We start from the raw sequence: 22,403 nt of genomic DNA on the forward strand, positions 1-22,403 counted from the left end.
ACTCTGATCTCTGAGTGACACTGATCGAAAGCCACGATAAACCCCTGACTATAACAACCCCAGCGCTAAAGGCGGTAACGGCCGCGTGGGCGTCTACCGGAGCCAACAAGAGAGCCCAGCTGCGGCGGTGACTTTTCCCTGCGAGGAGACGCGCTCTAGTGTTCATCCCGGCCCAAGAGCTCAGTCCACCTCACATTTCTCTCTGGCTGGACGAGATCACTCGCCTTCTAGATTATCGCTATTGTTGCTTATTCACCGGTGCTGGCACGGCTTGGAACTGTGTTCCCTGCCGCTGTCCCCCGTCTGGGTCTGTAGGTTCACAACAACACTTTACCGCTGCGAACACGATTCCCGAACAATCCACCCAAACCACATCCACCATCGATCTGACCGAGCAAAATCAATTCTTTCGCTAGGGATTAATTCCTACTAGCCTCTCCAGCTTCTCATTGAATGGCTTGGCAATCTCCCTCTGCCATGTCTGGGGGAGGAGGGTTCGTCGGCCCGGGCGGTGATGCGAATGGGGGTCATCCTCAGGGGACAGAATATACATTACAAGGTGGGTTCTTTGCGCGCACTGGGAGCGGACTCGCGACCCGTCTATGAAAGCAATTTAGTATGCTAATCAAGGCTGGATTTCAGGTGTCATGCGCTTCTTGCAGACGGAATGGCACCGACATGAGCGAGACCGCAACGCCTGGGAGATCGAGCGCGCGGAGATGAAGTCTCGGATTGGCAAACTCGAGGGTGACGTCCGGACAAACAAGCGCCTACACGAATCATTGGGAAAACATGTCCGATTGTTGGAAGCTGCATTGAAAAAGGAGCGCGAGAAGGTCCGAAAGCTTACAAACAATGAGGCTGTGGAGGACCTGCGGGATCCCAAGGAAATCGCCCGGGAGAGTATTAATGCTCTGAAGTGTACTTGTTTCCTCCGAAGCAAATGTTTCCAGCCTCTTTCTAACTATTTGCTTCTCTTTAGCTCAACGACCGAAACTGTTAACCGACCTGGGCGACTTCGACCCTACCGCCGAAAATCAACACGAATTCCGACAGGAGACTGAGCGTGATAAGTCACGGTTATACCTATCCAAATGCTCGCAAGAAATCGCATACCACGTTATCCCGTCCACACATCCGGCACCCGACATGGGCGATCTTGAACTCTCGAACCATGTTTATGGCAACCAGCAGCTGTCCCAACAAAGCCTAGAAGAAGCATATATGCAGCAGCAACGACAGAAGCAGCAGCAGGCCAATAACCTTATGGCACGAGAGGTTCCCATGCAAAACCACCAACCTGTCATTAGACATTACCCAGAAAACGTTGCCCTGTCTCGCGCTCCTAGCCAGTATAGTCTCCCAGCCCCCTCGCGAGACGTCGTTGACAGACGGCCCATGGAGCAACAACAAACCCCCATAACGACGCTCGATGAGAGGAGTCTGGAAAATTCTCTAGAGGAACGCGCTAGCTCAGACAGGCAACTGTACGACGGTTATGGATCTCAAGTGTCGGTTAAAGAATCAACAAGACTGCAGCGGCCCGATGAGAGCTCGGGAGATACTGATGGCTGGAACTTTGATGACCCGACTGATCAATTACCCCAACCTGAACCGACGCCCACGCATCATCGGCCGGACGTTGATGCCTTTCCCAATGCAAATTTCGTCCGACAAAAGTCTCCTTCAGGGTCTGGATCGCTTTCGCACCGAAGAAAGAGCTCTGGCGCTCGACGGAAGAGTGAAGGTTCCGTCGATCTCGGTACAGGGCCTTCCCAAGCGCAGGATACCGCATTCAAGGTTCGATTCGCGCTACGAGGACATCTGGACGTTATCCGGTCCGTGATCTTCACGGGTGGCGGCAGCCCGTCGGAACCCGAAATCTGTACCTGCAGCGACGATGGAACTATTAAACGATGGATCATCCCAGCAAGTTACGGAGCCTTCGGTGCGCACGGGGCAAGCTCTAGCAGCGACTTGGATATTACAAGCTACTTTACACACCGAGGACACGTCGGGGCCGTGACCGCTCTGGCTGCTTGTTCGCCGTCCCAGAACTTCTTAAACGGTGGCCGTGCGCTGGGTGATGGATGGGTCTTTTCTGGTGGACAGGATGCTAGTGTGCGAGTCTGGGAACGGGGCAGGGTAGACCCCAAAGCCACACTGGATGGCCATACAGATTCTGTCTGGGGACTCTGTGTTTTCCCCGGGACAGCAGGTTCGATTTTCGGAGAATCCTCAAATCATTATGGCGGACCGGACAGGGTTATCCTCGCATCAGGTTCAGCAGACGGCAAGATAATTCTTTGGGCTGTCAGTGCGCCGCCTCAGCTCTCCTCACCGCAGGCTGGTTCTCGTCGCGCTGGAGGAAGTAGACGCGCCAATTCTATCTCTTCTGGCTCAAACTTTCCATCATCACCGCAACCTAGCACCGCAACAACCACGCCTTTCCATTACACCATGGTCCGACAAATTGTCCGGACGGAGTCCCCATCACCTACGTGTATCAGCCCGTTATCCCTTGCTGGTATCAACTTTGTCGTGTCCTACACGGACGCTTCGATCCTTGTGTACGACACTCGGACCGGTGAAGAGATAGTAGGCATGGCGAGCCTCGAAACGTACAACGGAACTCGGTCAACAGGTGTCAACGCAGTTGTTGCAACTACAGTTGGGTTTGATGGCTCAGCAGGTCTCGACCCTAGCCGAACGCTAGTAGACGAGGAGGTTGTTCACGGTGCCACCGGCTCAAGTGGTGTGGAGGGTGTTGTTATTAGTGGTCACGAAGACCGATATATTCGTCTATTCGATGCCAACAGTGGTAAGTATTCATTGCCATTCCAAAAGATACGCAGCTACTAACCATTATCTAGGGCAAGGCACGTACACCATGCTAGCGCACCCTTCAGCGATCGCATCGCTCTCCCTTTCTCCCGATGGTCGCGAGCTCGTGTCTGCCGGCCATGACGCCAGTCTGCGGTTCTGGAACCTTGAAACACGAAGTTGCACCCAAGAAATCACGAGTCACAGGCTGATGCGTGGTGAGGGTGTTTGCTCTGTTGTTTGGAGCCGTGATGGGCGATGGGTCGTCAGTGGTGGCGGCGACGGGGTAGTCAAGGTCTTTTCGCGATAAAGACGAGCCACCCAACTTGCCCTAAACTGTTGTTGATGTATGATTTGATTCCTACTACATGATGTGCCCGCCCGATAACTTTTTTTATGCCATGTTTCTTTTGGACTCATGAAACGATTGAGCGAGTCGCCCAATTCTTGAGCATTTGCAACGGGGTCAAGCTAACTACCTGGCATATGTTCCTTTCTCCTGCTTTTGTGCTTATAACACCCTTTTTCTCGTTTCTTCTTCTCCCCCTTATCGACACCCACCTTACTCCCTCGACGGTCTTCGTGTCAACTTGGCTCAACGATTTACCCACGTATACCAATGCTCTGTCTTTTTGCTCCTTTCCTTCTCTGCACAGGAACTTGTCCATGTGAAATATGATCTAGGGTAGGGGATGTATGCTACTATATTACCTTTTTGATGTTGGCCTTTTCATAGCATATCCTCTACCTGCCAAGTTGATATGATATCATTCGACGCGAACCTATACAGCATATCTGCACGCATTCGATGCGCGGGCCCTCGTAAGGCATTGAGATATTACATTCCGTTGAATTAAACTGGAACTATGATCACCGAGTTGCAGCCCACGCATCCCCGAAAACCACCCGCAATTTCTTCGCCAACTCCTCATCCTTAAGCCTCTGCGTCAAATAACCCTGCAAATCATCCCAGAACTGCTCTGTCACCAAAACCTCCTCCCCACTAGGCCCAACAGCAGGCTTTACCGTAGTCTCGCCGCCACCCGCACCCTCTTGCTTCTGCCCCTCACTGTCAGCGACCCTCGCACCCCCCATAACCATAACCCCAAACTCAACCTCCTTCTCGGTCCCCTCTCCCGCATCGGTAAGAATCTCCCCAACCGTCTTCCCAGTCCCTGTAACAGGCTTCCGCTTATACAGGATCTTGATCTTGTCCAGCGCAACCTTGTTCTCGGAGCCTGTCTCGAGCGTTCGTTCGCGGACGGCGCCCTTAAGGTCTGAGATTGTTGTTGTGGCTAGCGGAGCGTTTGGGATCGTGAATTCAAGGACGGGGTTGCGCGCCGATTTGAGCGTTATGCTGATTGACTTTGAGGAGCCGGGGGCCGCGGGGGTTCTGGTCTTCTTAGGCATTTCGGGCCGTGGGGGTTGGAGGCGAGGGAGGAGGTACTATACAATCCCATGTTAGTCATACTGGGAAGTAAACCAGATATGGAATGAGCAGGGGAAGTGAGGGAAGGATAGGTGGCCGTGGACGTACTGGAGCCCGCGGGGTTTCTGGCTCGTGGACATAGTCTGGTCGGAGCTTGACAGGGCGCGAATCGAGCGCGGAGAGGAATGATTTTGCAAATGCTAGTTCAGACATTGTGATGGATAGATAGTATGTGTGCGTTGGTTTGAATATGTGAGGATAAAAGACGGCCTAGGAGCTTCAATGAATGTTGTACGAAACGATGATGGGATTACCCAATCGGGCGGCGATGAAGTCTGGCATGTGGAACAGGCTCTCGATCTTCATGCCTCAGTGTTCAGGCCACAATGTAAGTGCACCGCCCTGAGAATTCTGCCACGCAGACCCGCCCGCCCCGGCGCAAGAAAAAAAAAGTTGAAATCTTCGCCCAGCTTATCAGGAACAGACAAAACAACATTTCCCTCTCACATCACAACCTTTTTCAAAATGGGAAAGGGTCGCCGTATGAAGAAGCAAGGCCCTCCGGCCCCGCTGGACGAGTCGAAAATCACAATTTCCAAGTACCGCAAGTCCGGCGGCGCAGCAGAACCGAAGGTGGAATCGGGGAAGAAGCGGAGACGCACTGAGGTTGAGGATGAGGATGTTGTGAAGGATGTACAGAAGAGCAAGAAGAACAAGGCCAATGGTGCGGTTGCGAATGGCAAGGAGACGAAAAAGGCCGCTGCTGTGACTGCGGGTAAAGAGAAGAAGAAGCCTGTACAGAAGCAAGTACAATTGGAGTCGGAAGACGAGGATGAGGACGAGGATATGTCGGACTTTGACGCTGACGGTATGGATGAGGATGAGTTTGATGATCTGGATGGTATCAGTGAGGGATCCATGGATAGCCAGGCCGAGGGAGACTTTGGATTTGGAAGCGACGACGAGGAAAACGACTCGGATTCTGTGGTGGATTCAGATGAAGACGACCACCCCCGGCAAACGATGTTCTCGGACGATGAGGATCTTTCCGACGCAGAAGAGAAATTGACGGCAGCTAACATTGAAGGTCTTTCTCGGAAGTTGGATGAAGCCAAGCAGGCCGAAGAAGAGGAGGCAGAGGCTGAATTGCAGGAGGCCGCGATGCAAACCAACATTGCTGGTGACCGGCCAGATGTTTTCGAAGGAACAGAAGGGGAGGGACTGGCTCCTAACCTCCAGCTGCTCCGCACGAGAATCACTGATACAATCCGTATCCTGGGTGACATGAAGACTCTTGGCCAACCAGGCAAGTCCCGCGCCGATTATACCCAGCTGCTCCTCAACGACATTTGCACGTACTACGGATACACGCCGTTCCTCGCCGAGAAGCTATTCAACCTCTTCACACCTATGGAAGCCTTTGCCTTCTTTGAAGCCAACGAAACCCCGCGTCCCGTCGTCATTCGTACCAACACCCTCCGCACAAACCGAAGATCTCTCGCTCAAGCGCTGATCAACCGTGGTGTTGTCCTCGAGCCCGTCGGAAAGTGGTCCAAGGTCGGTCTCCAGGTGTTCGAGTCTGCTGTTCCTCTCGGTGCCACCCCCGAATATCTTGCTGGACACTACATTCTCCAAGCTGCCTCCTCATTCCTCCCCGTTATGGCCCTCGCACCTCAAGAGAACGAACGTATCCTCGACATGGCCTCCGCCCCCGGTGGTAAGACAACATACATTTCGGCCCTTATGCGCAACACAGGCTGTGTCATCGCCAACGATGCTAGCAAGCCCCGTGCAAAGGGTTTGATTGGTAACATTCACCGTCTCGGCTGCAAAAACACCATCGTCACGAACCTCGACGCCCGCACCGCCTTCCCCAAGGCCATGGGTGGATTCGACCGCGTCCTCCTCGATGCTCCCTGCACAGGTACCGGCGTTATCTCCAAGGATCCCGGCGTCAAGACAAACAAGAACGAGCGCGACTTCCTCGCCATCCCCCACATGCAGCGTCAGCTGCTCCTCGCGGCCATCGACTCCGTCGACCACTCATCCAAGACCGGCGGCTACGTCGTCTACTCCACTTGCAGTGTGACGGTGGAAGAGAATGAAGCCGTCGTACAGTACGTCCTCAAGAAGCGACCGAACGTCAAGCTCGTCGAGACCGGTCTAGGTAACTTCGGTACCCCCGGTTTCACCCACTATATGGGCAAGCACTTCGACGCCAAGATGACCATGACAAGGCGCTACTTCCCGCACCGCGAGAATGTTGACGGTTTCTTCGTCTGCAAGCTCAAGAAGACCGGCCCTACACCCGTGCAGAAGGCCAAGGAGCAAGACGGCGCCTCCACCACAAACGGAACCTCCAGACCCAAGTCCACCACCCCGACGACAGATGATGAGGCAGTTGACAAGACACTCATCACTAACGACGACGGCACCGCCGCCGGCGAGGATGGATTCGGCCCTTTTAGCGAGAACGAAGAAGAGGACAAGGAACGCATGCTCCGCGCGGAGCGCAACCGGCTGCGCCGCAAGGGTCTTAACCCCAAGGGTGTGTTGAACAAGCCCAAGAAGGCCGCCACGAAGCCAAAGGCCGATACCACCTCCGATTCCGAGTCAACGACATCGCCCAAGGCAAACAAGGCGGAAGTTGAAGCCCCGACAACCACTCCCGCGGCTACCACCGAAGAACCTGCCGCCAAACAACCTAAGAAAAAGGATGACAAGAAGAAAAATGCTGCTCCTCCGGTCGAGGCGCTCGCAGCGTCCTCTGAGCCCTCTTCTTCTGCTACGCCCTCGTCCAACCAGGAGCAGGAGCAGAAGAAGGATAAGAAGAAGAGCAAGAAGCAATCACAGTCTTCTACCAGCCCTGGGAAGAGCAAGAAGGCTAACAAGGGTGGTAAATGATTGATCGCCGCCTACATATAGTATAATTCATTCTGTCTAACGGTTCTGTCATGTCATGGTGATACAAAAAGTGAGTGTGCTTTTGGGGGTTTGTATATTTGTTAGATTTCGATTTTAGTCAAGCGATACCATCATCAACAATGGACGACGGTCTTGTTCTCATTATACTTGAAGTCATATTCTGTAGTTTCAAATCTAAGCACTACTTCGAATGCAAAATTTGGGATGAGAATGAAATCTACTTGTATTGAATGTTCTCGATAAACGAATCCAGCCTCGTGATCCTAACGAAATGTTGTAATATGATAGGGGTAATAGGATAAACAACTTCCAAGGGTATGCCGTGCTTCTCCAAATTTCAAAGAAAAAAAAAAGAGACAAAACCAGCCAAATAAACGAACGAAGATCCAAAAATCGAAGAACTTGCAAAAGTGTTGTTTATGTGCGGAAGATCTTCACAACGTTGAGAATGTTCTTTCTGCAAATGGGGCAAATGTCGACTTGTCGGGCGCAGGTAACGCAAGCGCACACGTGTCCGCAGTCGTAGAACAAGGCATCTTGCTCTTCGCCGAAGCAGATCTGGCACAGGTCCATCTCTTCATCTGCGACTTCCCAGTAACTGATACCCTTGCCGTGGCGCTTGCCATCCTTGTAGCCACCGACGTATTTGTTGCCGGTCTTGCGCTCGATGAAGGTTCCCTGACCGTGGCATTGATTCTCGAACCAGTCACCATCGTATGTGTCTCCGATCGGGTACTCCATTAGACCCTTTCCGTGCTTCTTGCTGAAAACATAGTCGCCGGTGTACGTGGCAGCATTGTCTGAAATGTGCTTGCCCTTGCCGTGGTAGTACCCCTTCATAATTTCGCCGCTGTAGTACTCGCTGGTGAAGGTGGCATCGATGGTCTTTGTCCCTGTGAAGGCTTGTACTGGATGGTTCCGAGATGCAGCCCAAATGTAACGAACCAGCGGGTCGGGATTGGCAAAGAGACCGGCCTCGTTGAGCTTGGCGCGCTTCTCTTTGTTTAGTTTATCACCTACAATGAAGCAGGTCCCATCTGGGGGTGAGATGTCGAACGTCTCTGCAGAAGCAAGGGTAATCACGGTGGTGCCATCGATACGCTGCCAGACTTGGAAGTCCTTCGTTGCGGGCCATTCGAGGTGCTTCCGGATAGCGGATTTGATTGTCTCTTCTTTTTGAGAGAAGAACGATCCAACAACCTTCAAGGTCTGAGTTTCTATGTCGAAAAGTTGGATATAGTAATAGACGTGATCGACCGGCAGAACGACTTCGGGCTCTACCGGTGCCTCCAGCTCATTGTCCTCGGCAGATGCGTTGTTTTGCCCTTCGGTTGTTGAGGTCTGAGTAGCCTCTGACTCTTGCGCAGGGGTATCGGAGGATTGATTCTCCTGTGCCTCCTCTAACTGTTGAAGATCACCTGCAATGATTGCAGCGATAACTGCGTCATTTTCATCAGATGCAGTCTCATCAGGTGGAGCTGAGTCTGATGAGTTTGTATTGTCAGGCACCTCGGATGCGCCCTCTGCGGTCGCGTTGTCAGAGTTCCCAATCGAGACAGCAACAGGGTTAGTAGCTGTTGTAACGGCGCGATCTTCGCTAGAGGGGATCGCTTCCTGTTGCACTGAGGTTGCTTGAACCTCGCTCTGCGCCGATACCTCCGGGGCCTGAGTAGGGCTCTCAGTAGCCTCAACGGTTGGCTCGACTGCCGAAGCTGTATCTGTGCTGACAGAAGACGGTATTGCATTGCTCACAACAACTGTAGCCTCGGCTGACTCGGCTGACTCGAGAAGAACTTCGATTTGTGCTGTCTCGACCACAGCCTGCGCCGAGTTCTCCGTAGCTTCGTTGTTCGAGCTAGGAGTCGAGGATGGCTCCGTGGACATTGGCGCAGGATCGGTCGACTCAGCAATTGGAGATTCCTGGAGCGCGACACGGGATGAGCTGGGCTCAGCACTCTCCGAGGTTGGAATCACCTGCGCATCATCTGACGTCTCAGAAGCGGCCTGCTCGACCACGGCTTCTTCAGGCTTGGTGTTGACCACGATTGGGGCAGGGTCGTTCATAGCGAAGTATTTGGCATCGGCTGTTATCAGATCAGCAACTGCTAATGGTAGCGAAATCGATCGTAAAAAAATGAACTTACCGTCTGACACAATTTGTAGCCAGTAACGAACTGGATTGTGAGGGATATCCAGGGTAGCCGTCAGATCGGAGATGCGAATGAACGCAAGAGTGGGACCATATCGGTCGCGAGTGTGTCCAATTTGCCAGAGACGGACATTCTCAGGGCTCACGCCAGTCTCCGCCCGTGCGGTTGCCCAAGTGGCTATCTTCTTGCGAACGTCGGCAAGGTTCGTTGAGCGGGGCACGCTCAGGTACATGACACTGTTCGCTGCTTTGGCCTGCGACATTAGGTCATATGTATCGAACAAGCTGGGGAGCTGGTCGTGCTTCTGAAGAGAGTACACCTCGACTTGGACATCCTCTTCATCCGCATTACCATCATCTGTTTTCTTCGGTAAGCTCACTCGGCCGCTTTCGTAATACTCTTTCAGCTCTTCGGAGACTTCCCAGGGCCCTTGAGGGCCGGGTAGGTAATCTTTGACGACGTCGCTGCGAATATACATGACGGCGATGGCCACATCATGCCCAGTTTTGTGATCAGGTGTCTCAGAATCTTCCAGACCAAGATGCGGACCCAGCGCGGTCTTTCGGGTCAGGCATTCGACTCGGTTATCACTTCCATCATCAAAGGCCAACCATTTGGTGCCAGGGCCACCTGGACGGAGTATACTGAAGAATTTGCCAGAAGTTCGTCGGCCACGGTGTACAATATAACCGTAGAGGACATACTTCCCAGACTGCCCTTCGACGAGGTGCTGTGACAGGTCAAGCTCTTCATCCAAGTCAACGCGGTTATAGAGCAGGCGCCATTGGCGGGCGACCTTGTCCAAAGTTTGACGACCAAGCTCTAGGTGAAGAACTGGGGGTAATGCCCACTTCCCTGGCTTCGCACCTAGATACCAATTGAATGCCTCGGCCGTGGTCTTGGCCTGGTCGGCTGGGACAAATATGCGAGAATTGAAGTCCTTCGGAATTGTGTGGATCGTATCCTGTTGAGTATCACCTGGCTGGAGCGAATCGAGCGAGGGGCTGTCAAATAGCTCAGCGAGCTCTTTGACGGCGTTGGTCCCCGCCAGTTCTAGCTCCAAAGACCGACGCAATCTTTCCCAAAACTCGCACACATCGCTGGAGCCCTCATGTAGGTTACGTAGTGTAGTGGTGATATTGTCCGTATCAACAAAGTCAAGTGACTGGCTCCGCTGACGTAACTTCCAGAGAAACTTCTGGAGTGCGTCACACAACGGCTTGGGCTTCACATCACAGTTGCTAAGATGTTCCAGGACGTTGGCGTTCTGTATAATTTTGCAAAAGGGAGCGATGTGAAGCCAAGTCGCCAACCCAGCAACATCCGCGCTGTGATTGATAACTGAATCACCCAAAGGCCGATAGCCTGTGAGACCGAGACTATCCCAGGTTTGTTCGGCATCACTGGGATGCCACCAGAGTGAGCGTGTCGGGTCATCGAAGATTTGAATATAGGCATCGAAAGCCAAAGTGTCGTTGCGCAACAGGGCTTGATGTTGGCCTCGTTGACGACGATGAATCTGGTCCCAAGGGCCATGGAAGTTCGTCCAACCCCAGTCAAGGTTGTGCGGGTTGAACTGGTGACAGGAGGACTGCATGAAACCAGTGCGAGGCTCGTCGGGGTTATACACAATGACTCCGATTTGCGCAGACACTCTCCAGGTCTCCGGGGTAGCGGCCTCGGATGCATTGGCAGCAGCTGGATATTGAGACTTGAAGGCCTCACTCCACGCATCAGGATCCTCGGTCCGGGCAAACTTCATGTCTAGATCAGGTGTACTGGCATCTAGCTTCGCGTCTGCAGGACCACGAAGGACCTTAAATTCGGTCTCAGGGAGAGTGCTGTCAGGCTTGGGCGGTGTGGATGAGCATTCAATGTAAGCACTCAACGAGCCCACGTTGTTTCCACGAGGGAAGAACTTGATAGTCCACCAATACCCGCCGACGAATGCAGGTGGGGAGCGCATGATCTTGACCCGGTTGGGATTTTCCTTGGTACCACGAACACCTTTGATCTTCCATGTGAGGCGAGCCTTCTCTACCGGGCGGTACTCTGGGTCATCAAGCGCGGGGTAGAAGTTCTTCTCCCAGTAGTCATCTAGAAGAGTTAAGGCTGAGAACCGGTAAAGCAGTAATAGAAGACTTACACTCTAGTGAATGGTGATTTTGATTTTCCGATTCAATCTCCTTCAATTCAGCCTCATCTGGCACTGATGTATCCTCTGGCTCCTCCAACCACGAATCATGCTCCTGTTCTGGTTCTTGTTCCTCATTCTCTGCAGAGGGCGAGTCATTCTCCGCGGTTGTTTCCTGAGGTTGAGCTGTCTCAGTTGTCTCGGTCGTCTCGGTCGTCTCGGCTGGTACGGCTGGCTCGACTGTCTCCGCCGTCTCAGTTATCAGAGGAGCCTCGACGGTCTCCGATGTCTCGATTGTCTGAGAAGCCTCAACTGGCTCCGTTTCCTCAACTGCTTGAGGTGCCTCCACGGTCTCTGTTGTCTCAGTTGCCTGAGGTGCCTCAGCCGTCACAGATGTCTCGTTCGTCCGAGCTGTGTCTGTTGTATCGGTGGAAACCGGAGCGACAGGGGTTGTTTCCTGTAGCTGGTTTTGTTGAGGCTCTGCGGATGGCGGATCCGCGGGGAGGGGCTCTGTGAGAGTAGTCGCGGGCGGTGATGGGAGGACCTCCTGCACTGTGGTATTTATTGAGGCTGGTGCAGTTGTTGTGAGGTCTGCAGGGTGGGAATCACTGACGACGGGAATCGGAGCAGGCAGTTGCTCGACAGTGACTGCGGTGTCGAGCCTGGAATCCATGGTGAAGGGGGCTAGGCGGAGCGGGGGTAGGCGTAGGTTGGGGTAACAGCCAGCGGCTCAAGATGATCGGAGGGACAAAAGAACACAAATAATGACCAGGCAGATGATGAATCTCAAGAGGCACAAAAAGCAGTGCAATGAACTATTTAAGAAATGCAGGGTGTGTGAGTCACTCCCAAAAGGCAGCAGGCGCAGCGATGCAGAAGCGTGAAGCCAGGCAGACAAGCAGGTGGGAGCTGAGTTGGGGTCTAGAATGAGCGCGATAAGAAGGCTTATCAAGGGCTGTACGGGGTAGTGAGCCGGGGAGGGGAACAAGGGACGAGTGTGCAAGGCGAACAGGCCGAACGAGGGGATGGGAGAAGACGAGGAAGAAGCACGAAGCGAAAGTAGCGAGGTTGAATCAGTCGGAGAAAAAAAGAAAAGAAGGACGGAGAAAAGAAGCTGAAGATTTGGTGAGGGAGTGAGAGCCGCTGGAAGTAAGGCTATAGAATGAGGCGGTACCACAGCCAAATCAGAGGCGCTCACCGCTGGTTCTGCCTACAAGAGAAATTCTTCTACGCTGGAAGATTCGGGAGCTGTGCCTCTTATCCACTCTCTCAAGGCTCAGAGAAGCGAAGTTTTATTCATCTCCATCCGTGCTGCCTGTCTGTCTGCCTTGCCACCGGCCTGCTCTCATCCTACCGGACCCAGTGAGGGAGGAGATCTGCCAACAAAGTCGCTGGGGCAGCACTTCCCCCCCCCACTTCAACAAACCCATGCATATTTGCTTTTGCCGATTCTCCGCTTTCGCTCTGCTGATTATCTGGTCCGTGGCGACATTTCGGGAGATCAAACAAAATGGCATTCGTTTTCTCGGGCCCGTCCTGGTTGTGGCGATCAAACCCACGGGACAGCCCACCAGAACCGTTCAGTTTCCTGCATGCTGCCTTTGTGATTCGTTGAACCGCCCATTGCTCACCCACCTGAAACTTTGCCCCCCTCTTCAACCCCCTGCGCTCCAGATGCCGGAAGTTCGGGACAGGTGTTGTATCTCCATCGAGGAGGAGAATTCGTTCCTGAGTTTCTTCGTTGGTTCGTTTTCCGCTCAGTTTCCACCCTTTCGGGGGTTTCTGGAATGCTTCTCGCCACCAGACAACAATCAACACTGAGAGGCATGCCGAGAACGGTCGATCGACCAAAAGGTGGAGTCGTGTTATCGTTATCGGGGGTGTTGATACGGGTTCCAACTGCAGTTCATGCAGCATGTCCCTTGGGGCTATGCCAATAACATGCCAGTTCTTTCCTCAAGACGTGAGACCCCCCGTCGCTCAGTTTTTGACTTCTTCAGCGGCGGACTGAGGCTGCTCGGCCCGTGCAAAAGTGGCTGCCACAATAAGCGGGAACACCACAGTCGCTTCTGCATAAACTTTAACCGACTGGCCATCTGCCTTAATCTTACCCCAGCTAACAGCCTCATCCGGACGGGCCCCAGCATCGCTTCCGTCGAACTCCTGCGCTGTGTTTATGTAGACCGCGTGTTCTGCCCCATTTCGCATCAAACAAGCATTGGCGATATGGTGCTTGATCAGACCTCCTCCAAGAATAATCATACCCGCTCGAGCCGCCCGCACAGCCATTGTGTTGATTCGACGTAGATCGTCGACGATATCCACCCTAAGACGCTTCGGAGAGGAGCGAAACGTGTGAAAATATAGCATGTCACCAAGAGATCCGTCAGTGAGCGCGGGGCAGAAGACCGGAATGTTGTTTTTGGCAGCCCAGTAGAGCACCGAGTCTTCATGGTTGATCTCGTGGCCCAGTCGTTCAATAACGCGGCTCGGTGTCCAGTGTAGCTCATCCTCCTCGTTGCCCGTCTCTTGCGCCTTCTTGTTGGCTGTCTCTTGCTCCTCGAGCATCTTGTCCAGAATGGGGATGAGCCAATCTTCGAAAGCACAGTAGTTGCTGTTGGGAACAATCAGATTTCCGATACGGTTGAGACCTTTAGCCCGGAGGCTAGCTCCAGGGGCTGTGAAGGAGCCCATGTATGTCGGCGCTAGGCATTTGATGAGATCCTCCTCCACCCCGCCAGCAGTAGTAACGATGGCGGAAACGTGACGGTGTCGGACTAGGTAGCGAATAGTGTCTCGGAGGCCGGAGGAAATCAGATTGGAGGTGTAGCCGAGGAAAATCGTGGTTTTGTCGCCGGTTTCGGGATGTCTATAGGCGCGCTTCGCAGAAAGCGAAAAGTCAGTGATGCCAGCAGGCGCAAAAAGGCCGAGGTTATGAAGGTACCATCTCATTGATAATACGCGCAGCGTCGGCAACAGCGCTGCTCTGGAAGCCCATGTACTTCATGTTGTCGACCATCTCTGCCACGGTGATATCGCGTCCCTGGTACTTCTCAAAGTCAACCCCGCTGACCTTGTGAGTCCCCTCCGGCACTGGTTCTGAGGCGACGAGGACAGCATCTGTGACCGAGGTCGGTGGTGCATTGTTTGGTTGGGTGGACATGATGAGCCGAATAATAAAATTGCAACAGGCTTCAGAAAAAAAGACGCTGTTGTGATCAGTCAAAGGACAATGGTCTTGTTGTGGTGCGGGGGACCTTTAGGAACTGAGAAAATAAAATAAAAATTCCAGAAGAAAAGAATGTCTGCCTTAGTGCCTGAGGCGCAAGAAAGGTCGGGGATGCACTAACTGCGTCGGGCATGGTCAACTTTAGACTTTGAAGCTTGGAGGTCGAAACCTTCAGCCTGAGTCCGGCCTCAGGCACTAAGCCCTGTTCAGCGGCGCGCGTCAAAGTCAGGCTCCCTTTTTGAGGATCCGCCTTGAAAGATTGGATTCGATTTCGTTAGGTGGAAGGACTTAATCCCTGACCAACGGAATCCATCCCAAGTTCCAATCGCAGGCAGGAGCAGTGACCAGTCTCGAGACCTTTCAAACTTGCTCCCCATCCATGATCCGAGCGAGATCTTCATTTCTCCCCTTCTCTCTGATCTTCCTCACCTTCTCTCAACTCCCTTTCCGAGTCCAGCTCACTACCATTTTTGCCCCAGCTTTAACCTGCACGAACTGCGGTTCTTGTTTCCGAACGCTTCAGCACCGCCTGGTGCCGGATCCAGGCCGTTTCCCCGTTCCCTGAGCTGAAAAGCCCGAATTTGATCTGTGCCAGGCGCAACTCCTTGCAGCTGTCCCTTCGGCTGATTGCTTGACACGTTGCGTTCGGTCGAAAGGTAAGAAAGTCTTGTTCAATAAATCCAATTTCTCCATATTTGCGCCCTTCTATCTCGTCGCCCCGTCTGGAGGTTATTTGGGGTGCTTGTCACACAGGGCAGTGTTCAACGACCAACAGTCTAAATTTGACTGGCCCAAACGCCATCCCCGTCATGGAATGGAAACGGCTGTCGTCTGGAATTTGGGGAAGTTCTCCGTTGTTCATGCCTTGGAGCGCCCCTCGGCTTCGTGGATCTCAGGCAACATTTCACAGCCTCGCCATTATTCTTTCGCATCGGCCATCCGAGACAGAAACCGCGCCAAGTCGAGGGCGCACTTTTCGAGTCCACCCAAGCCTGCATGATTCGATCTCGAGCTTCGCCCGCCAATTTCCCAAATTTCCCGATTCGGCTGGGCTGATTAGATAATTTTCGACATGTTGGACCGTGCATTGCCATTTCAAGATCACGTGTTCCCCACAGTCTTTGGCCCTGTCACTGCTGGATCGGCTTCTGGTCTCCCTGCATTTTTACTGAGAGCTGAATACTAGTTTTACTGTTATTTACCACACTCGCTTGCATTTTTATTGAAGCTGGAAGCTTTTTTTTTTACTAACCTGTTGCAGGGCTTTCTGCCAGGTTACCACCTTTCATATCCACTAGCATGGTCTGGTGATGTCTGCGCGATATTCCCAATCATCTGGGTTCAACCCTCGAGACCGTTCTCCCCAACGATTTGGTGATCGTCGCCCTCCCGCTGGCCCCCGTGGATCTGAAGATGCAGGGTTACCGATAGGACGAGAGCCGCCCAGGGCACCCAAGGCCTTGATTGACACCCCTCGAGGCGGCTCATTCGGTGGTCGAGGCCGCGGATATCCTGGCCGTGGAGACTTCCGTGACAGGGACCGTGACCCCCGCGACCGCGACAGAGAACGCGACCGTGATTTTCGAGATGCTCGCGATGGACCACCGCCATTTCGCCGCGACATCGATCGAGATTGGGGCCGCCGCAACCATGACTTCGACGCAAGAGAGTCCCGAGTTGGATTCGGTCGCGGTCGCTCACGTTCGCCTCCTCCCCCTCGCGACTTTCGCGATACACGAGAGCCACTAGGTAGAGACCCGGATGCCGTTCGGATGCGACGCGGTTCGAGAGATAGCTTGCTGTCGGTGTCTTCTGCTGTCCCGGATGGTCCTCCCTTAGGAGCTGGTCACCACTCCCGTCCTGGTCCGATCCGGGGCCGGGGACGTGGCGATTGGGATGGAGGGCGCGGGCGCGGTCGGATGCCGTATTTGGATGATCGCGATTCTTTTCGTCGTCGAAGTCGGTCACGCGACGCCAGATGGGAAAGAGAGCGCGATCGAGATCGCGACCGTGACAGAGAACGTCCTATTGATCGCGATCGCGACCGAGAGCGACTGGGTGTAGATCGAGACAGGGACCGGGACATTGAGAGACGTGATAGAGACCGCGATCTGGACCGCCGTGATCGATTCGACCGTCGTGATGAGCTGGACCGCCGTCTGGACCGTGACGACCGTGACAGACCAGGAGATATGTGGAAGAGAGATCGGCCACCAAGTCGAAGCGAGGTCAGGAATCCCAGCATCTCATCTGTACTGCCTGTTCCTCCGTCCATCCATACCGGACCTCCATCAGCGGACAGAATTGCCGATTTACCGACTATCGAGCACCCTCGAAAATCATCTGGCGGGGATTCCTGGCGTGACATTGAAAGACTCGAAACGCTTCCCTCTCGACCAGATCCCTCAAAAGACCTCTTTGCGCCTGTTGCTAAACGCTCGCCGCCTCCTGTCGTACCTCAGGTTCCAGCATTCGGTTCAGTAACCGCACCTATTCCGGATCTTTCAACCGAAAAATCGTCTACGGATGCACCTCCTGCCGCCCCTTCACTAGCCAAGACTGAGAAAAACCGGCCAGATCCCGGGCCTAGGCCGCAAATGCAGCCGCCAACCGGACCCAAGGCAGATCGGGGTCCGCCCCATCATGGCATAGAGCAGCGTCCTCGACGCGATGAAGCGAAGCGTGATGAAAATGTCGACACTCTTCCGAAACAGGAGAGCCCTGTGCGAACTTTCAAGACACCGCAAACAGTATCGGTTGGCCTACACAAGCCGACGGAACTTTCTCCCCCAACCGCTCCAGCTGCTATGGTTAATATTAAACGAACGGGCTTGGACGCTCCGGGTATCACTGCCAAGGAAAATGCAGTTACTCCCGACTCCTCGCCGGTGAAATTAGGTTCGGCACCCGTTTTCTCAGATGCAGGATGGGGGCCACCATCGGCAGGACGATCTGCATCACCGGCGTCACACACGTCGCCCCGCATGCACTCCTCGAGTATTCCTACTGGACCCCGTGCTCTTCAACAGCGGCCTCCCCCCTCCCGTGGATCTTCTAAGGGAAACAAGCTCTGGGCACGGCCCAGCTTCAGTCGACCTCATACCGGAACTAGCCCTCCTCTGCCACCAAAGAGAGATTCAATAGATGGCCGAGCCCGAAGCTTGTCCATTAGTGAAGATGTGAAACGAGAGGTGAAGATGGTTTCTGACGATCAGACGAAAAGCCCAGATGCGAATAGAATTGATACCAGTAAGAGTGTCATTGCAGCAAAAGAGAAGGGAAACGCTTCCCGCCCCGAGCCTCTCGTGGAGCTCCCAAATAACGTTTCTAGCCCTCCGAGACGGGCTGTGGAGGAGGAACCTGCCAAGCCCGCCGTCAATAAGGAGGATGTAATGATTCCGGATTTTGAAAGGAGTGATGAAGACGAGGATGAGAATGTCTTCTCGCAAGAGTTCTTAGAGAAGAGAAAGCAGGATTTCGAAAAGGATATGAAGGCGCTCCGTGCAGATATGCCGCCTCCGCCGCTGGAAGACCCAAACATAGTCTCGCTCCTCATGCGTATCCAGCTTCTGGGTATGATCGCAAACGAGACACAGCCTGAAAAAGTCCGCACGCCTACACCTCCAGTGGAATCGATTCTCTCCACAGAAGAGGCACCGGCTCCCTCTCATGACGAGGAGGTTGACAACAAGACTGAGGAACAGGAACCACCGACCGAAGTGGTCTTGAATTCACTTCCTGGAGCGATATCTGTTGAGGGTCTCCCATTCTTTCATTCAGGCCCTCCAACACCCATGTCTGATCTCGATGTCTTTCAAGATAACATTGCGACTCATGAACGTATCAAAACGATTCTCCGTGGGGAGTTGATGGACCAGCGCAAGGCCATTGCCAAGAAAAACGCAGAGTTGAGGCAGGATTGGCTTGCTTACTACAAGCGATGGAGGTTGAGTGTATGGGAGCTAGACCGCGCGAAGGAAAAGACCACTGTCACGCCAGGTTTGACTCCGCCGCCGCCGCCACCCCCAGTGGTGACTCCTACCCCTGTCCTCGACACCCGTGAGGGTAGGCGCTACAAGGGTAACAGCGAATTGGACTTCCAAATGGCTCTTCGTGCCTCCGAGATCTCTGCGCAGGAAGAGCTCGCTCGGCGTCGCGAGAATAAAGCTACCGCGCAACCGGACCTCACTCGCGAGGCGGTGATACCAGATATGCTCGAACCCCGAGAGGCCAAAGCTACTATCTACAAAGACACCAACAACATCGTCGAAACCTCTCAAGCCATGGAGGTCTTCGGCTTCTTACCTCCGCCCAACGACTTTACCCCTGAAGAGCACGAGAAATTCACGAGTGCCTTCATGAGTTACCCAAAGAAATGGGGCAAGATTGCAGAGTCTCTACCTGGGCGGGATTTCAAGCAATGTATTGTTCACTATTACTTGACCAAGGAAGAAATCAAGTACAAGGCCAAGTTGAACAAGCGCTGGAGTCGCCGCGGCCGTGCGAGGAGATCTGCTAGGCCCAAGTCCAACGCCCTCATGGCAGACTTGGGAGTAGTCAAGCCCGATTACGATGGCGAGGAGGAACCGACACCCGTTACTGATACTGGTCGCCCACGCCGTGCGGCTGCACCAACCTTCGGAGACTCTTCTGCAGACACGGAGCAAAGTGCCAACGGCCGAAGGGGCACTGCAGCAAAGGATGGTGAACAAGGAGAGAAACCTTCTGGCCGACGTGGTGCGCGTTCTGGCACTGGTACTCGAGGCGGCAGAAGGGGCAAAGCTACCCAGCAACAACAGCAACAACTACCCCCGCCACAGCCATCTTCATTGACCCCTCAGCCAGAGCAACCAACACCGGTAGCAGCGGTACCCGCTGTCACAACACCAATCGCAAGTGTTCCTCCTGTTCCGGAACCTGTCCTGCAAAACATTTCCTTGGAACCTGTGATCGACCCTGGCATCGCAATCCTCAAGGAACAGGCTGAGAGAGATCAGGTAGATGGTCCTTCACGGTCAAAGCCTGGACGCGGACGTCAGAGAGAGGGGATATACGCCTTCGAGTCTACGGAGGCAGAAAGTGCGACAGCAACGCCGATTCCTGGTGCTACCCGGCAGGATATGTACAATTCTCCGCAGACTACTAGTTATTGGTCTGTTCCCGAGCAGCGAGACTTTCCTCTGCTGCTGGCACACTTTGGCCGGGATTTTGAGAGTATTTCGAACTTTATGAAGACAAAGTCTACCCAAATGGTAAGAGCCGGCATGACCAACAACCCCATTGCTAATGTGCGCTATGACTTTATTCTAACGATCTCAAGGTCAAAAACTATTTCCAGCGACGACTTGATTCTGGGAAGAGAGATTATGAGGAAATCGCTGCAGATGCGGAGCTCAAAAAGTCTCGTGGCGAGCCAACAGGCGCCTTGCCCATCCCCAATTTCACGTCTAAACGACGCTACGAAGCCACGCCTTCGACCGTCAGTATGACTAGGCCTCTCGCACCACATACTGAAGCTACGCCTGAACTTGACGACGGTCGACTTGTGTCTCACGTGAAACATCCTGCACTGTCTTCACAGCCAGGACCACTGCACGGACGGCCACTTCATGAGCGGGAGCACAGCATTTCCAGCCTGTCTCGATACCCGCCCCTTGCCCAAGCCAGCACTGCCCCAATGGCCACTCATTCGCCTGCTCTTGCCCTGGCCGACGAAACATCGCGGACAATCCACTCCCACACTGGGCTGCCGCCGCGAATGCAAGGCCCACGCATGGGGTACTTTGCAGATGATAAGCGCGACACGGGTTTCCCACATGCAACACCTCGCTCTCACGAACACCCCTTGTCTTCACGTCCAGTCGCTGTCTCTGCTTCGGAAATGGCCAGAATGGAGCCTGTTCACGGCCAAGGTTTCCGAACTTCAGGGGTAGATGTGCACGGATCGCCTCTACTTCCGGGCCACAGTGCGACCGTACAGTCCCACCAGCCCTACATGCAGTCTCTGGCTCAACCCCACAATCAGCCTCCGCCATCGCTTATGCCTTCAGGCTCCCACTCACGTCAACATAGCCTGACCAAGGCTCCCAGTTCCCCAGTGCAGAACTTCGGGCGACACGAGCATGAGATGTCCCATCTTCGTCGTGAATCGGTCGGTCAAAGGCCGTTCTATCCTTTGCATTCTGCAGCTGGATTATCACAACCCGCTCCGGTCTTGTCCCCGACTAGAGACCCAATGCGTTCCGGCTTGATGCCTATTGAACCTCTAGAGCCTCCTCGCCAAGTTCCTGCAAAACGGTCCAATATTATGAGCATCTTGAACGACGAGCCTGAGGAGCCTCAACCTCGCAAGCGATTTGCAAGTGATCAGGCTTCGTCCGTCCCCGCAGCGACTGCCAACAGCTCTCCTTCACGACCTGTATACACGGGAAGCTCGTCGCTTCCCCAGCCAACACCGTCGCGACAAGAAGAGTCCATTTTCTCGGCTTCCCAACCAAAGGGTCCAGGCTATGCTCAGCAGAGCCCATACTTACCACCCTCTCGCAATTACCCCGAGTACGGTTCGTACGGGTCGGCCTCAGGAGCACCGGGCCCTGCGGGAAATACTGATTGGCTAGGACGATTTGATCCTCGAGGCCAGCAGCAATCACAACAACCAGCATCAGCTCCTCCACCACCTAGTCGTTCCGCTACAACACTGGCTCCTCAACCCACGTACTCGCCATTTGCGTCTAGTCAGAACGCCTCGAGCCAGCCGTTACCACACCTCAATGCCCCATCGCCGGCACCCACGCCATCGCCAGCCCCCCCATCACAACGTCCGGCGTACCCGACATCTGTTTATGCGCCATCACCCGCCGCACATGCGCAATCTGCAGGAGCCGGGTCGCGTGAGCTTCCTTCGCAGACTCCAATGTATCGTTCGGCGATAAACTCACCAACGACGCGTAACAGCCATATGGCGTATCCCTCGCGCCCGGGGCTTTCCTCGGCGTCATCGTATGGCTCAACCTCGGGACATGTGTCGGGGACACCTCAGCAACATCCGGGCGGTGCACAGGGGTACTCACACGTACAGCCGATGGTCAATGCAGTACAACAACCTCAACCTCACCGACCGGCTCTGGGGCTGTCTGGGGCGCAATATGGCCGCAGCACTCCCCCACTACCCGGGCCAGGCGTCCAACAAATCGGCCGTCCCTATACTCCCCCGGCCATTCTACAACAGAACCCCACAGGTGGGATTGCCTATGCGCCGAGTGGGCCCGTAAATCCCCACACTCTTCAAACGCGACCATCCGGTCCTCTATCTGACGCGGTTCCTGGCCCCGGTCATCATCGCGTTTATAGTCTACCATCGCAACATCCGCCTCGATAAGTAGCGAGAGTGTTCGGGTGAATCATGTATTTTAGGACATTCTCTTGACTTGTTTCATCTAATCTGTTCGACGTTCTTTTCATGTTCATGCTGGTCAGGATCTTATTCATACTTATGAGTTGATGTATAGTAGATGATTCCATAATAGACGAGCGATCAAATGGCTACCTCTCGGATGGCGAGGATTCATGAATGACAATGCTACATACATAGTTCTAGACTATCGACCTACGCTCGCCAACGCCACGTTTCACCAATTCGACCATACTTCGTCGTCATCAATCTTAAAATCCATAATAACAAGACGAACTCCAAACGTATAGAATCCCTGCTCA

At 53.9% G+C, this 22,403-nt stretch overlaps 7 protein-coding genes across 7 annotated transcripts; 4 read left to right on the forward strand and 3 right to left on the reverse strand.

The window, feature by feature from the left end:
* The first annotated feature begins 34 nt into the window (after nt 1-34).
* BJX68DRAFT_237754 (cell differentiation and development protein Fsr1) lies at nt 35-3,560 on the forward strand. The gene is made up of 5 exons (XM_071040236.1): nt 35-311; nt 417-559; nt 643-921; nt 983-2,821; nt 2,874-3,560. The coding sequence occupies exons 2-5, from the start codon at nt 454-456 to the stop codon at nt 3,131-3,133; spliced, it is 2,484 nt and encodes an 827-aa protein (XP_070899010.1). The 5' UTR covers nt 35-311; nt 417-453; the 3' UTR covers nt 3,134-3,560.
* A 34-nt stretch (nt 3,561-3,594) lies between these two features.
* BJX68DRAFT_96344 (uncharacterized protein) lies at nt 3,595-4,576 on the reverse strand. The gene is made up of 2 exons (XM_071050088.1): nt 4,361-4,576; nt 3,595-4,269 (listed from the first exon to the last, which is right to left on the reverse strand). Exons 1-2 carry the CDS (start codon nt 4,463-4,465, stop codon nt 3,694-3,696), a joined length of 681 nt encoding a protein of 226 aa, XP_070899011.1. The 5' UTR covers nt 4,466-4,576; the 3' UTR covers nt 3,595-3,693.
* Nucleotides 4,577-4,777: 201 nt separating this feature from the next.
* On the forward strand, nt 4,778-7,156 carry BJX68DRAFT_255458 (rRNA (cytosine-C5-)-methyltransferase NOP2; the record flags this gene model as incomplete). The annotated part of the gene is made up of 2 exons (XM_071043040.1): nt 4,778-6,997; nt 7,058-7,156. 2 exons carry the CDS (start codon nt 4,778-4,780, stop codon nt 7,154-7,156), a joined length of 2,319 nt encoding a protein of 772 aa, XP_070899012.1.
* Nucleotides 7,157-7,375: 219 nt separating this feature from the next.
* Nucleotides 7,376-12,686, reverse strand: BJX68DRAFT_96383 (putative MATH and UCH domain protein). The gene is made up of 3 exons (XM_071050090.1): nt 11,474-12,686; nt 9,322-11,424; nt 7,376-9,261 (listed from the first exon to the last, which is right to left on the reverse strand). Exons 1-3 carry the CDS (start codon nt 12,132-12,134, stop codon nt 7,595-7,597), a joined length of 4,431 nt encoding a protein of 1,476 aa, XP_070899013.1. The 5' UTR covers nt 12,135-12,686; the 3' UTR covers nt 7,376-7,594.
* A 1-nt stretch (nt 12,687) lies between these two features.
* Nucleotides 12,688-13,362, forward strand: BJX68DRAFT_96364 (uncharacterized protein). Its single transcript, XM_071050089.1, has one exon. The coding sequence runs from the start codon at nt 12,890-12,892 to the stop codon at nt 13,280-13,282; it is 393 nt and encodes a 130-aa protein (XP_070899014.1). The 5' UTR covers nt 12,688-12,889; the 3' UTR covers nt 13,283-13,362.
* On the reverse strand, nt 12,714-14,733 carry BJX68DRAFT_237760 (deoxyhypusine synthase). Its single transcript, XM_071040237.1, has 2 exons — nt 14,406-14,733; nt 12,714-14,341 (listed from the first exon to the last, which is right to left on the reverse strand). Exons 1-2 carry the CDS (start codon nt 14,622-14,624, stop codon nt 13,442-13,444), a joined length of 1,119 nt encoding a protein of 372 aa, XP_070899015.1. The 5' UTR covers nt 14,625-14,733; the 3' UTR covers nt 12,714-13,441.
* Nucleotides 14,734-15,884: 1,151 nt separating this feature from the next.
* On the forward strand, nt 15,885-22,193 carry BJX68DRAFT_96413 (MYB DNA-binding domain protein). The gene is made up of 2 exons (XM_071050091.1): nt 15,885-19,942; nt 20,011-22,193. Exons 1-2 carry the CDS (start codon nt 16,001-16,003, stop codon nt 22,066-22,068), a joined length of 6,000 nt encoding a protein of 1,999 aa, XP_070899016.1. The 5' UTR covers nt 15,885-16,000; the 3' UTR covers nt 22,069-22,193.
* The last annotated feature ends 210 nt before the right edge of the window (nt 22,194-22,403 follow it).

The sequence above is a fragment of the Aspergillus pseudodeflectus genome (genome assembly GCF_044049435.1).
Source record: "Aspergillus pseudodeflectus strain CBS 756.74 chromosome Unknown BJX68scaffold_22, whole genome shotgun sequence".
Lineage (NCBI taxonomy): Eukaryota > Fungi > Ascomycota > Eurotiomycetes > Eurotiales > Aspergillaceae > Aspergillus > Aspergillus pseudodeflectus.